At 34.4% G+C, this 13,943-nt stretch overlaps 3 protein-coding genes across 3 annotated transcripts; 2 read left to right on the top strand and 1 right to left on the bottom strand.

The window, feature by feature from the left end:
- Nucleotides 1-529: 529 nt before the first annotated feature.
- LOC104900025 (tubulin beta-1 chain) lies at nt 530-3,413 on the top strand. The gene is made up of 3 exons (XM_010687347.4): nt 530-1,347; nt 1,756-2,025; nt 2,537-3,413. The coding sequence occupies exons 1-3, from the start codon at nt 954-956 to the stop codon at nt 3,208-3,210; spliced, it is 1,338 nt and encodes a 445-aa protein (XP_010685649.1). The 5' UTR covers nt 530-953; the 3' UTR covers nt 3,211-3,413.
- A 4,248-nt stretch (nt 3,414-7,661) lies between these two features.
- On the top strand, nt 7,662-10,561 carry LOC104900026 (hypothetical protein). Its single transcript, XM_010687348.3, has 3 exons — nt 7,662-8,032; nt 8,176-8,218; nt 10,175-10,561. The coding sequence occupies exons 1-3, from the start codon at nt 7,751-7,753 to the stop codon at nt 10,288-10,290; spliced, it is 441 nt and encodes a 146-aa protein (XP_010685650.2). The 5' UTR covers nt 7,662-7,750; the 3' UTR covers nt 10,291-10,561.
- Nucleotides 10,562-11,091: 530 nt separating this feature from the next.
- Nucleotides 11,092-13,892, bottom strand: LOC104900027 (uncharacterized). Its single transcript, XM_057396167.1, has 4 exons — nt 13,800-13,892; nt 13,549-13,658; nt 12,983-13,059; nt 11,092-11,427 (listed from the first exon to the last, which is right to left on the bottom strand). Exons 2-4 carry the CDS (start codon nt 13,647-13,649, stop codon nt 11,288-11,290), a joined length of 318 nt encoding a protein of 105 aa, XP_057252150.1. The 5' UTR covers nt 13,650-13,658; nt 13,800-13,892; the 3' UTR covers nt 11,092-11,287.
- Between the last annotated feature and the right edge of the window lie 51 nt (nt 13,893-13,943).

Consider the following 13,943-nt stretch of genomic DNA (forward strand, 5'->3'; position numbering starts at 1 on the left):
TACAAAATAAGAAGGCATAGTGAGAAAAGAGTACTTAATTTTTTTTTAAAAAGGTATGGTGGGACAAGTGCTCTAAATAAGGAAAGGTTATATAATACTTCCTTCGTTTCATTAAATAAGTTAAAAAATACTATCCAGAAAACATAAAAATGATATTGCTTAAATTGTTGTGTATTATGTACTCCCTTCGTTTCATTTAATCTACACACTTTGACATTTTACACTATTTACAACTTTCACTTTGATAATAATTTGTGATTTATACGCGGATGAAAATTTAGTCATGTGGGATTTTGTTAGATTCAACGTAACATGTATTTTATTAATATGTACTTTTTATAATTTTTACAAATACAAAATTAAAAATATATGCCCTCAAAGTTTTTTCATTGACATACATGAAAAGTATAAGTACATACTAATAGATTAAAATGAAACGGATGGAGTATAACAATTTAGCAATTTAAAAAAACGGAAGGGGTAGTATAAAGTAAAGAAACATACTGACCCCCACTCTACGAGGATAAAAAAAGAAAAGAAAAGTAAGAGGTCTTTGCCAGCGCCCAGCGGATTAGAAACGCTGTCGTGTTACGCGCTACGAGGATATACTCTCACATACCAGCTGTATCCAGCTACGATATTCATTTTCTTCAAAAAGCCAAAAACAATCCTAACCGTTGCACCAAAACCTCAAATTTCAATTTAGCCGTTAGTTCTTTTCCTCACAACTCCCTTCAAAAAATTTCAAAATTCAAACCCTAATTTTCACCTTCCTCTTAAAAAGTAGCCGTTTTCCCTCCTACACTCCCCCACTCTTTCTCTCTCCTCTCTATATAATTCTCCTCTTCCTTTTATCTTCCTCCATTTTTGAAACTCCATTTCTTTCTCTCTCTCTCTAAAAACTCCACTTTCTCTCTCTCTAAATTCCCAAAGAAAAAAGTAAGAAACAAAAAATGCGTGAAATCCTTCATATTCAAGGAGGTCAGTGTGGGAACCAAATAGGTTCAAAGTTTTGGGAAGTTGTATGTGCTGAACATGGAGTTGATACTACTGGAAAATATCATGGTGACACCGACATTCAATTGGAGAGAATTAATGTGTATTATAATGAAGCGGGTTGTGGACGGTTTGTTCCACGGGCTGTGTTGATGGATCTGGAGCCTGGTACTATGGATAGTATTAGATCCGGCCCATTTGGTCAGATCTTTAGGCCCGATAACTTTGTCTTTGGTCAATCTGGTGCTGGTAATAATTGGGCTAAAGGTCATTATACTGAAGGTGCTGAGTTGATTGATTCTGTCCTTGATGTTGTTAGGAAAGAAGCTGAGAATTGTGACTGCCTTCAAGGTATTCCATGATTTTTCATGTTTGTCGATATGGTTCTTTGAATGTTAATATCTTTAATTGCGTATGAGTAAAAAGTTTGGAAAAAGTTGTTATATGAAATATTTGCATTGATGTGAATCTAACAAGACTACACTTGATACTTTTTTTTAAATATAATGATGTGAAATAAATAGCTTAACAAAGTTTGGGGTGAAAAAAGAAGAAGAAATGGTGTAATTTAAAGAAAATTAGAGAATTTATTGTGCTCTTTTTTTTCTTTATCCCTAAAAAAAAAAAGTTGGTTGATGAAAAGGGTCAGAAAAAGAATGGTGTAATTTGAAGAATATGAGAGGAATAATTGTTTTGTGAATGTTTGTTTGTTGTTTTTGGGGTGTTGATTTTTGATTGTGGGAAATGTTGAATTTGCAGGGTTTCAGGTTTGTCATTCATTGGGAGGAGGGACTGGATCTGGGATGGGAACTTTGTTGATTTCTAAGATAAGGGAGGAGTATCCGGATCGAATGATGATGACTTTCTCGGTGTTTCCTTCGCCGAAGGTTTCTGATACAGTTGTTGAGCCTTACAATGCTACTTTGTCTGTGCATCAGCTTGTTGAGAATGCTGATGAGTGTATGGTTCTTGATAATGAAGCTTTGTATGACATTTGTTTCAGGACTCTAAAGCTTACTACTCCTAGCTGTAAGCGTTCTCAACCCGCTTTTAATGTTGTTTATGTTGTGTTGATCTTTGGGTTTTCTATTGTTTCTTGTTGCATGTTTTGTATAATTGCAAAGAATTTTTATTGTTTTGGTTGTAGAATGTGTTGTTTTGGTGTTCCTGAATTCTGGATTTGGTTATTTGATACTGTTTGAGCTCTATGTTTGGGATTATTGCAAGAAATGAATCGTGTTTTTGCTAAATTTTGGTTGTTTTGAATACGAATCTGAGGTATTGGGATTCTAGAGTTGGTTACTTATGCCACCATGTGGAGTAGTCTATTGTTTGTCATCAAACTTGTTGTAATTGCAAGAATTTCGCCCATTTTTTCAGCTGTGGAATGTATGTTATGTTCTTGTTCTAGATGTGGGTTCTGAGTTGTACAATTCGATACTTCGAAAACATTGTCGAGCTCTGTGGTTTACTTTACCATTTTTGAGTCTTTATACTTGGTTGAATTTGAGTTGTAATCTGGGTTTTTTGGATTCTGCAGTTGGTGATTTGAACCACTTGATATCAGCCACCATGTCTGGAGTAACATGCTGTCTGAGGTTCCCAGGTCAACTGAACTCTGACCTTAGGAAGCTTGCAGTCAACTTAATTCCATTCCCCCGGCTTCATTTCTTCATGGTTGGTTTTGCTCCCCTAACGTCTCGTGGTTCCCAGCAATACCGAGCCTTGACAGTTCCTGAGCTAACCCAGCAAATGTGGGATGCCAAGAACATGATGTGTGCAGCAGACCCTCGACATGGTCGTTACTTGACAGCTTCTGCAATGTTCAGAGGAAAGATGAGCACAAAGGAGGTAGATGAGCAGATGCTTAATATCCAGAACAAGAACTCTTCTTACTTCGTTGAATGGATCCCGAGCAATGTGAAGTCTACTGTTTGTGACATCCCACCTACTGGTTTGAAGATGGCGTCCACATTTATTGGTAATTCTACATCAATCCAGGAGATGTTTAGGAGGGTGAGTGAGCAGTTCACTGCCATGTTTAGGAGGAAGGCTTTCTTGCATTGGTATACAGGGGAAGGGATGGATGAAATGGAGTTCACCGAGGCTGAGAGCAACATGAATGATTTGGTTGCCGAGTATCAGCAGTATCAGGATGCAACAGCTGAAGAGGAAGAGTATGAAGATGAGGAGGAAGACGGTCAATATGAATGACAAATCGAAGTTGCGTAGTAGTAAGCAGTTACTAGTAAGTAGTAACTAAGAAGACAAAGTTGTTCAGAAAAAAAAAAAACAAATTTTAGCAGCATGGGTTGTAATCGCAACTTCCAGTTGTAGGAGACTGAATTTACAAAAGCTGTGTATTTTGTGACATTGTGGAATTTGCAGTAATATCAAGGTTCTAATTTTTGTTGCCATGGCGCGTCTTTTTTTTGTAAACCATTTTTGTGCTCAGCATTTTTGTGATATTGTGACATTGTGTTATGTGTATATACAGTCTTGAAGTTTCTCAAAACTAACAATTGTTCTCTAACAGCATAACTTCCAAGTACTTACTAGTCTTGAATTTTCTCAAAACTAACGGAGGTATTCCAACTCCAAGCTTTTGCTGTCTTAGATAATTACTCATCCTAATTGTATGTATATTTTGGTATTTCACTTTACTTGTATGTTGTATCCTGCGTCAAGTATAAAATTGCAATTAGATAATGTAAAAAAGCTAGTAATCGCGAGTTTGTTGACGTTGAGGCTTGTTTTGTTGCATGTAGACTGTAGTAATTAGTATTTCCTAGGAACTTGGAAGCCGTAACTTTTCATGGGAAAAAAATTAAGAATAACTTCTCACGAGAAGTTCTACTTCGGGACTAGGGAGACTTGGGTATAACTTCGTACATTTTTGTCAATCAAATAACTTCACCTTATCCTCTTGCTATGAAGTTCTACTTTCCATGAATTTCTCTGTCAATCAAATAAATAATATGTGCTGACATAGGAAAGCTAATCCTTAGTTCTTAGCTCTTACTACTCGTCTTGAATATGTTGCTGTAGAAAAAACTTCTCCATAGACTTGGCTTGACAACCAAGTGGTCTTGGCATAGTGGTTGCTCACTTTGTCTCTTAACCAATTGGTCGGGGGGTTTGATGCTCAACCTTTGGGAATGGAAAGAGATTCCTGGCCAACCCTTTACCCTTAAGTGGAGCACCCGGAACGAGAGGATTAGTCACTGCTATCGGCGGTGGATACCTTGGTTGTTCAAAAAAAAAAAAAAAAAAAAAGACTTGGCTTGACAAATCTTCTAAAAGTTTAAAATACTAATAATAGATATATAAATCATTGAAAACAGATGAGAGAAAATTATGAAAGATAATAAAAATTAAAATATAAACCACCACTTGTATCTTGAACATCAACGTTAACATCTGATAATCAATTTTCACCAACATCATCATAGTGAGTTGCATATAAGGTGTTTGGGCCCACCTCTCACACTCACTCTTTCCAGAATACAGCTCGCTGTCATGAACTGTCTTTTTGCACTCTCTTCCCATAGCCAGGCTGATTCGAACTTGAAGATTTTGTCCATGTCTTTGCTTCCACTGGGCTGATAATAAATATAACTATAAACTAGTCTTATAAATTTGACCATAATTATAATTAAGAGTATGAGATCTTTTATTATATATTTCATCCCTTTTATAATAATTGCAAATATATTCTCTTTGATACATTTTTAAATAAATTGATGTGATGAGAAGAGAGATAGAGAAAGAAAAAAAAAACTCATGCAATAACACAGAAATAGAAAGAAGATATTATAAAAAAAACTATACAATTAAAAAAGAACGACGAAATTACATTTTGAAAGAAATGTAAGCAACACATGGACCATGATGGTGCCTTGATTTTTTTTTTCTTTCCCTAATTGTATTAGCAATAAAAGGAGTACTCCCTCTGTTTTCTTTTATCTTTCTCACTTTCTATTTACACATCTTCCAATGCACATTTTTGAACTTAAATATCTTTCATCATATATTAGTAAAATTTATAATGATTGAATATTAATAATGTACTAATTGAGACGAATCAAACAAGATCCCACATGACTATATTTTTTCTTATAAATTGAAAAAAATTGAGAAGATTCTCTCTAAGTATGAATAGTGTCAAGATTCTAAGTGAGAACGATAAAAAAATAAAACAGAGGGAGTATATATACGTATAGAAAACATCAAAGTTTAGTTTAATCTTATGTTTAAGCTATTCTTTACTTTTACAAAACTTTCGTAAGATTAAATGAAGCATCATTGATATGTTAGTTTATTGGTTGGAGATCTATATTTTTTAACAAGATTGTGGGCTCAAAGATTATTATAATAAAATTAGTTTTTGAATTTAATATAACAAATATTGCATAAGAGAGAAGTATTATATTACGAAAATACGTGTCATATCACATATGACTAGAGATTGTAATGGATTTGGTCCAAGACCTAACTCAGAAGATCAAACCCTCTTTAATTGACAAACTCATACCTGCCTAGACCCAGATCAACTGGATCTTGTGGATTCACGGGTCCTAATTAGGTCTCAATAGAATCCTGCTTAGTTTTTAGTTTATATCACATATTTGAATCTATGTAGATTGTTTGGCCCTAATATATAGGTTCTACATCCATGAGTAAAGTCGTAATGTATTATCTTATCAAAGTTTTAAAATTTAACTCATAAAATCTTAAAAAGTTGCAAGTCTTAAAGTACTCACAACATTACGAGTTCGGAAAATCAAAACTTATAAAACCTTAGAGTCCGAGTTTAGGGTCTGTGGGTCGGGCCTGTACCAGGTCTGGGTCTGGCATATGATGACCCGACAAAATCTGGATATGTACCCTTATAAATATGTTGGGTCTTGGCTAGTCTGGGACGTGTTCGGGACCCATTGCCATGTCTACACACTACATGGAGTTATGTCAAGGCTTGAAATAGGGGGTCACACAAGAAAGGCTAAAATACTTTCTCATATGTTTTGATAATATATATTAGCATTTGAAGTTTTGTGCTTTAGTTTTTAAATTTAAAGGTTAATTAATATTTTTTCATAGGGTTATAGTATATGATATCATTCCTTTCCTTTATATAAAGAGTTATGCACGTGATACATGTGTCAATTATTTGTTCATGATCAACACATACTTTATCATTATCTTTAGGTTGTAATTAAAAAAAAACAACGATTTCATACACGATAATGTTTAGAGGGATTAAAGGCAACATGTACGGAGCAATAAATTGCCAATTTTTCGATTGTATTTCGACTTGAAATTGTATGATAGTTGTTAGATACCCCATTTACACAAAATTGAACGAACTTGTTATAGTGATAGGGAATCATGATAAAAAAAATTAATTGTAATTCAGATTTTAAGTAAAATGATGGTGTTTATACTGTATGGAGTAAAATTTTCGAACTGTAGTTTCATACAACTATTTTCCTCGTTATTCAATGATTTGGATCAATGTTAAATGAATATTTTTTGAAACTTGTATTTATTGACAATTATGTCAAATGGATTACTTGACTAATTATATATGATTGATTTATTCTTTATTATTAATTACATGAATTATTCAGTGAATCATGGTAGAGGACCATTTCATGTGGACGTCATTTGCTCCCCATTCTATTATAGAGATATATAATTTATTCGTTCTGAAATAAATGAAATGAGCTTTTTGAGAGAAGCATTTCATATATTTAATAACAGAAGAATTAATGAATATTAATTGTGTTTGATAATTAGTAATGTAACTTTTAAAGTTCCACATTTGTTAACTATGATAAATTAATTGTGTTTGATAATTAGTAATGTGACCTCTAAAGTTCCACTTTTGTCACATAAGATAATGTGAAGCATGATCTAAATAAACTGGTTATGAAGATTTAATTTGTTTGAGTAAATTAATGGTTAACTTTAATTAGTCACATAAGATGTTCTATATTTTTTTTTCATGTAAAACAATGCTCGGAGTATTACTTATGACATAAACAAAATATTCAGGAGAGGAAATTAATAGAGATTATATATTGTCAAAATTTTCAATGTTAATATCGAACTTCTTAAAATAATTATAAGTAGAGGATAGTGAACTGATCTAACTTTTTTTCATTCACTAATTTAAAAAATCGAGCATAACTCATATTAATAAGTTAAGGAGAAATTTTGACAACTTGGGGAAATAAAGGGGATCCCAACTTGTCAAGGACGAGAATCGATCCCATAACCTCTTGAAATCAAGAGGAAAGCTCTAACCACTAGGTTGTCGCTCACTCAACTCATATATTATCTACTCTCGCCGTTGCATACTATAGTGCTTGTTTATTTTGTACACGGTCTCCAAGACGTACTTTTAACCTTCGATATCTTCAATTCCTGATCAATAAAAAATATAAAATTTTGATATTATGAGACTATATATTGAAACGAATCCACATGAGTATGATTTCTCGTATATACTAGTGATAATATTTAATCAAAAATATTAAAGTTAAACCCACCTAAAATAAAATAGGTACTAATTAGACGGAGGAAGTACTACTTTATCTGTTTTTTTAAATACAACATTTGACTTTTTGATCCCTAGATCAGATGTTACCTCTAAAAAAAAAAACTACCATAACAAAATACACCTTTGCTTTTAGCAAAGCACAGTAGCAAATAGAGTGAGCGAGGCACGAGAGAGAAAAAAAACCAGAAAATGGCTCTAGCAAGCAAAATGGCGATGGAGAAAGCTTCAATAAGCCTTCTATGGAGGTTTCCATCAAACCTTTTTCAATCATACAATTGCTCCACAACTTCATCAGCTACAACTACTACTACAACAACAAGCGCGGGATCGACGATTGCAAAGCGCAAAAAAAACAAAAAAAATCTCTTCGAAGTAGCGCAGTTTTTACCCAACTGGGGTCTTGGTTATCACATGGCAAAAACTCATTGGACTAATGTTACTTATGAAATCACCAAGATTAATCTCTACAAGGTATTTTTTTTTCTCTTTCCAAGTGTTAGTTTTCATTGGGGCATTTCGTCGAACACCTTGCAATCAATTCTCATTTTATGTTGATATTGCATTGTTGTTTTGTTGATTTGAATGTTGACGTTTTTGGGTTTTGATTTTTGTAGGATGGTAGACATGGGAAAGCTTGGGGCCTTGCTTACAAAGATGGTTTGTTTTCCAATTTCTTCTTATTTAAGTTGGTTTGATTTAGTTTTGCAATGTATGCTGATTTTAGTGGCTCTGATATTTAGGGTTTTAAATGTTGTTTTTGGAGTTTTGAATTTGCTATGATTTTGATTTGGATGAACAAGTAATGTTTTTATTTAGCGAGCGTGGTTATTGGCAAGAACTTATTGAATCCATCGTTTGGACTCGTAATAAATTAAAAGTTGCTCCTGCTACGCAGCCTAGAGCCTTGAGCATTGTTTTATTATGATTGGGTCATGAGATTGTGTAATGAATCATGAGTTTGCTATTGGGTTTAAGGTTGGAAGTTTTACTAGGGTTTAACTAGGGTTTTTTCCCATCATTGTTGATGGTTTTTTTTTCCTCTTCTTTAGATCATTCACATTTTTTTTAATCATAGTCTAATGAGAGGATGTATTAGGGATGAAAGATTTAATGATCTCTACTGGGATTAACTCTAATTAGCAATCATCAATCGCGCAGTTAACCTCCTGACCCAAATTTCACAATTGGGATTATATTTGGTTTTTATTTTTTTTGGCTCCTGTTATTAGCAATAGAGTTGTCTTTCCCAAAAATATTTGGTGTTTAGCTCCGTTTCAACTGGCTTCTGACTAGGAATCAAGGTGATGATGCTTAAAGAAGTGCTCTATAGTTTACGATATTCTGCCAGAAAAGCACACCAGTATTCTGAAGGTTATGGAATCCACTGAGTTGTGAGATTGAGTTTCTGATAACTCCTCAATGAAGCTTGATTATCTTTTCAATTAGAAAATCGTTTCAGCTTCAATTATCTGAAATCAAGCTTTGAATTGAATTAAATGTATTCTTTTAGATGTTTCTTTTAGATCTTGCTTTCTAGTGAGACAACACACTAGACGTGGTGCTCGGGGAAGCCTTTTTTTTTTATAAAAAGAAAAGTATCTCTCTTTCTCATCAGGACCCAGAAGTTGGTTGAATCTTATCAAATTAAGCATCTGTAAGGAGGACTAATGACGTTCAATAGAGAGAATACTTAGCATCTGATTTTAGGACTAAATAAACTCATTATTTGTATCATTGATTACATTTGGATATCATACGAGCTGGGGACTATTGGCCCCTGCGATCTATGTTGGAAACCATCTAGCTTTACAACTTGTAGTACTGCAGGCTTTGAGCTGATGCATGGTTTATCCCCCTCTGTGCTCCATGGTAATGCCGATACCAATATTTAGTCTTGAGACTAAGCAAAGCTTATAGAGTCTGTTCTTTGACAAACACTTCCCTAATAGTAAAACTACAGAAGCATGTAAAGTAAATTCTTAACTTAAACCTGGGAGTAGATTCTAAACCATCAACTGTGTCAGTCATCAACATAGAGACTGGCTGTTTGGAAGACGATTGTTTTAATTTAATTAAAGCCTAGATTTTGAATGGCTAGGATTAACTAGTAAGTAGTAGTCTTTCTTACAGTAGTATGTTAACTACAGGAAAAAGTACTTCTTTGCCTGCTCTCCTTTTTGATAATTAGCGACAATTTTCCTGTTCGGAAAGTTGGAAGCTGCACAACGCAAGTGCTGGAATCCGGGACTTTATATTCCCTTGTAAAACTGTATGTATTTGATTTTACTGATGCTTTTTATGTTTCTGATTCTTTAAAGAAACTTTTATATTTAAAGTTGGATTGTTGTGAGTATGTCAAATATGTTTGTCAAGTTGATTCCATGGTAGCTTCACAAGTCAGGATATTTGCAGCTTGATTCTTCACCCTTCTCTTTGAGTTTTCATGATCTTTGTTTCTACATTGTGTTCGCACCGAAATTTGGGAGTTGCGAGTGTCATATGATTTGGGATGAGTATTCGATGAATCATATGTGCATACCAGGTTTCTTTGTGTAAACTGAATAACTGATTCAGAAAGTGTGATCCGGGTTAATTTGTGAGTATTTCTTGCAGGTCTTCCCGCTCCTGCTCCAAAGAAAATTAGCGGAGTTAACAAGCGCTGTTGGAAATACATTCGGAACCCACTCAAATTAGAGTCTGAGCCGAAGCCTGAGGCTCAAGAAGCTTAATGGAGTCTACATACATCACTTAGTTCTATAAAATGCCTTCCATGTTTTGTCATTTCTCTTACTAAGGAAGGTGTCATTTGTTTGTGACTCAAAATTTTCAGATAATGTTTGGTTTGTCGCATCATAGACAGAATTTATGTAGGAAAACAAACATAGAGGTCTTGACATAAGATGATGTCTAGCAGTTTGATAAGTTTTGGTTATATATGGCTTTTCCTGTCAGATATCACTTAAATTTCTTCATGAGATGATAGTTCTTTTCATTTTTCATCTGATTCTTTGTTCTTTTGGCACCACCAGCAAACTGTCATGTTGACATTTTCGTCCACAAAAGCTGTTATCAGTCCTTGGCATGTTTGAAAGGGATGTATAATTTGCACCAACTCTGAATTTTTTTTTTTACTTTCCCATGCAATAGACCGATGATCCAATAAACTAGTAGATCTAACAAAATAACAATAATAATCCCAATCCAGTTATCCAACATGATATTGGATCCAAATCCGAATTTTTAGTCTGAATAGTTCGTGAGAACAATATGATTAAACACTGGTTGTAATTTCTCACTCAAACAAGCCTTGAATTGTATTAACTTCTATTAAACCCGATCTGAACTACCCAACTCTGTCCAACCCGAACTAATTTGTTTCCACCTCTACTAGGCTACTAGCTAACTCGGTGATATTATATCCCAACTCAATTTTTGCGGATAAAGTAAGTTAATAAAAAACACAATTATTGTGGTGATCTGAAGCAAAACAAAGCGCTTTAATCTGCAAGTAGTTAAGAGACTTGTGAATCTCAAGTGCAAATTTACCGTCAAAACATATTTGATGTAGTAAACAAGTGTACACAAATCTCAACGATCATCAGCTACAATTCAGGGAAAGAAGAAAAAAGACACATAACTACTGTACTACTACATTCCTTTAGCTACCTTAACGGATCAAAACTATCTGGGACAGTGTCCTAAAGAAAACAAGCGAAAATCAGTATCTCATGGACTAACATCCATAGAATCATTAGCTTTGCTGCTCTTAAACTTGTCAACTGCATCATCAAAGGTCTTTCTAACATGTTCACACATATTTATCAGATTCTGACAACCATCTTTTAGGACCTCGCCAGCTGGATCACCTGGGAAAAAACATCAAAGAGCGGACATTAAGGGAGAAAAACAGCAGCATTAAAGCAGCGGTGTTCAACAATTGCGCTTGAAAAGATGGTGTATGAGATAGAGAAGAAAATTATCCTAAACCACATCCATGATAAATGAGAGGTTCACCATATACACGTAGTCCAGTAATGATATTATGACCAAGAAGGGAAAGGAACCTCGCAGCACTAGAAAGCTTCAACTTCGACTATGAATCATAGCCTCTAGGCTCAAATCCCACAAGCAATTTTAGCATGCATAAGGCAGACACACAGGCAACAAATAAGAGATTTTTTCCGGAAGTCAGCTGAGAATCTGAGCTGTAAGCTACATAATTTGGCTAAAGACAAGAAAAGTAACTAAGATGATAAGTGAAGCAAAAAGCCTTATCTTAATTCCACTAGTAGACTATGAACTTTGAGTTTCATGAACTGACGGACAATAGTCTATAAGCTTTAACCAGCTTATAGCTTGCAAGGGCCGTATCAAACAGGGGCATGAGCTACGTGTGAGAACATAGGACCTCCAAAGCCATGACACGTTGGGTTGTGAGGCTAGCTGGAGACCTTCAGAATGTTTGAGGTTGTGAGTGAAGGCAAGGACAATACATCAGGGTCTAAACTGCGAATTGAAGTCATTGCCAATAAAGTCTATATAGCTTAATCGATATTGGGTGGTGCGATTGCCATCCCCGACCAACCATCAAAACCTGGATATATGGACCACCTAATGACCCAAAGGATACTTTCTAGGATATCCCAATGGATAACCTATATGTCATGAACTTCAGTCATTAGATTGGAGCCCTGGGGTCTAACTCCAACTATCCCAAAGTTTTCCAGTGTTCCCATTATCTAGTGCCCTGAAACTTTAGGCATGTCTACTGTCAAGGTGATTCAAAGTAATCAACCTGATATAGCATGGGCCACAACATTGAACTTTAGGTGCCTGTGGAATGTGGTAGACTCTATTGGCATCCCAACTAGGCTTACAGGTTTCCGATAAAATAATCATCCATCTCTTGTCACCCCAGAAGTCACCCAACTCTGACCACCCCAGAAGTCATCCAACCCCTCCAATGCACAGCAAATCATTCTAGCCGATCGCATTTCTGAATGAGCTTTGAAATCTTAATGAATCTACAGTTAAACACTTGACAAATCTACCTCTATAAAAGTTGTAGGTAACAAAATTAACTCAATTGATCCCTGATATATACCTATGCATGAACAATCCCTTTCCAACACTCAAGGAGGTAAACTTATAGCATGTTAACTCTCGATATAATGATCATCTTAACTCTCGATATAATGATCATCTTAACTCTCTTTCTGCATTTCATTAATTTCCAAATACAAGAGAGTATAGACTCATCCAGTAATATTGCATCTTATATAAGGATCGCCAATAGTTTCAAGCAACAAGCATACTAACAAAAATCATTCTATACACTTATCTAGTATTATTATACCTTACCTAAGAATTACAAACAGTTTCAAGCAACAAGCATACTAACACATATCATTCTACAAGTACCTGTTGTTTGCACTCGGATATTAACCCGGGCTTCAGAAGGATGTGGAATGCTATATCCACAAAACGATACCCTTGGACTGCAACATAACATCCAAACATCATTACATCAATAATTATACAAGCTCTCCATGAAAACAAACTTCATAAAAAGCATTTAACAATGCAAGCTTGCTCCAAACCTAAAATCTTTACCACATTTTTTCAATAAAAACAAATCCTCAGCACAAATAAACAAACACCCCCTCTCTTTTCTTCTTGCTCCTCCATCAATCTTTGTAAGAAAAAACAATCTTTGTAAGAAAAAACAAGTCATTAGCCAATATTTTCCAACTTCTTCATATTAGTCCTTAATTACAAATTAGCAGCAAAAAATCACAAAATACTCCTCTGACAAAAAAAATTTTAATTCAGCATTAGTACATTTTTGCAGCTCCATCAAAAAGCACACCCAACAAAAACAACCAAAAATTAAAAAAATACTCAAATAAATGAAACACTTCTTAAAAAAATTCACATAAAAATGTCACAAATAATTGATAAAAAAAAAAAAGCAAAGAAAGACTAACTCTTTATTGAGAACCAATCTAAGAGAGTTAGCAAGAGTGTGATCTTCCTCTGTTATTGAGAATGTTGATGAACTTGGATTTTGATATGACCCATGCTCCATTTTTCACCTCTTTCTGCAAAAATTTAATGGCTTAATTTCTCTCTTAATTACCCAAAAAACAACAAAGGTAAAAACTTTAACCATAAAATCGTAATTCAAGAGAAAATTTTGCAGAGACTTTTTTCAAACTTAGTGTTCATGCAAAAAAACTTACTTTTTTTTTTTTTTACTCGGTAAAGGTATGAACGAGTGAGACTGGAAAGATGTGTTTAGGGCTGAGGAAAGATGTGATTTTTTTTTTTTAGGGATGAAGAATATGATTCAGGGATTTGAAAGTGGAAATACAGTCTTATA

This window comes from Beta vulgaris, chromosome 7, assembly GCF_026745355.1.
Source record: "Beta vulgaris subsp. vulgaris cultivar EL10 chromosome 7, EL10.2, whole genome shotgun sequence".
NCBI lineage: Eukaryota > Viridiplantae > Streptophyta > Magnoliopsida > Caryophyllales > Amaranthaceae > Beta > Beta vulgaris.

Coding starts and splice junctions, on each gene's coding strand:
- LOC104900026 (XM_010687348.3), top strand. CDS start 7,751: ATGGCTCTAGCAAGCAAAATGGCGATGGAGAAAGCTTCAATAAGCCTT. Junction 8,033..8,175: donor CCAAGATTAATCTCTACAAG/GTATTTTTTTTT, acceptor TGATTTTTGTAG/GATGGTAGACATGGGAAAGC. Junction 8,219..10,174: donor GGGCCTTGCTTACAAAGATG/GTTTGTTTTCCA, acceptor TATTTCTTGCAG/GTCTTCCCGCTCCTGCTCCA.
- LOC104900025 (XM_010687347.4), top strand. CDS start 954: ATGCGTGAAATCCTTCATATTCAAGGAGGTCAGTGTGGGAACCAAATA. Junction 1,348..1,755: donor GAATTGTGACTGCCTTCAAG/GTATTCCATGAT, acceptor TTGAATTTGCAG/GGTTTCAGGTTTGTCATTCA. Junction 2,026..2,536: donor AAAGCTTACTACTCCTAGCT/GTAAGCGTTCTC, acceptor TGGATTCTGCAG/TTGGTGATTTGAACCACTTG.
- LOC104900027 (XM_057396167.1), bottom strand. CDS start 13,649: ATGGAGCATGGGTCATATCAAAATCCAAGTTCATCAACATTCTCAATA. Junction 13,060..13,548: donor AGATTGGTTCTCAATAAAGA/GTTAGTCTTTCT, acceptor GTTATGTTGCAG/TCCAAGGGTATCGTTTTGTG. Junction 11,428..12,982: donor TATCCGAGTGCAAACAACAG/GTACTTGTAGAA, acceptor GTTTTTTCCCAG/GTGATCCAGCTGGCGAGGTC.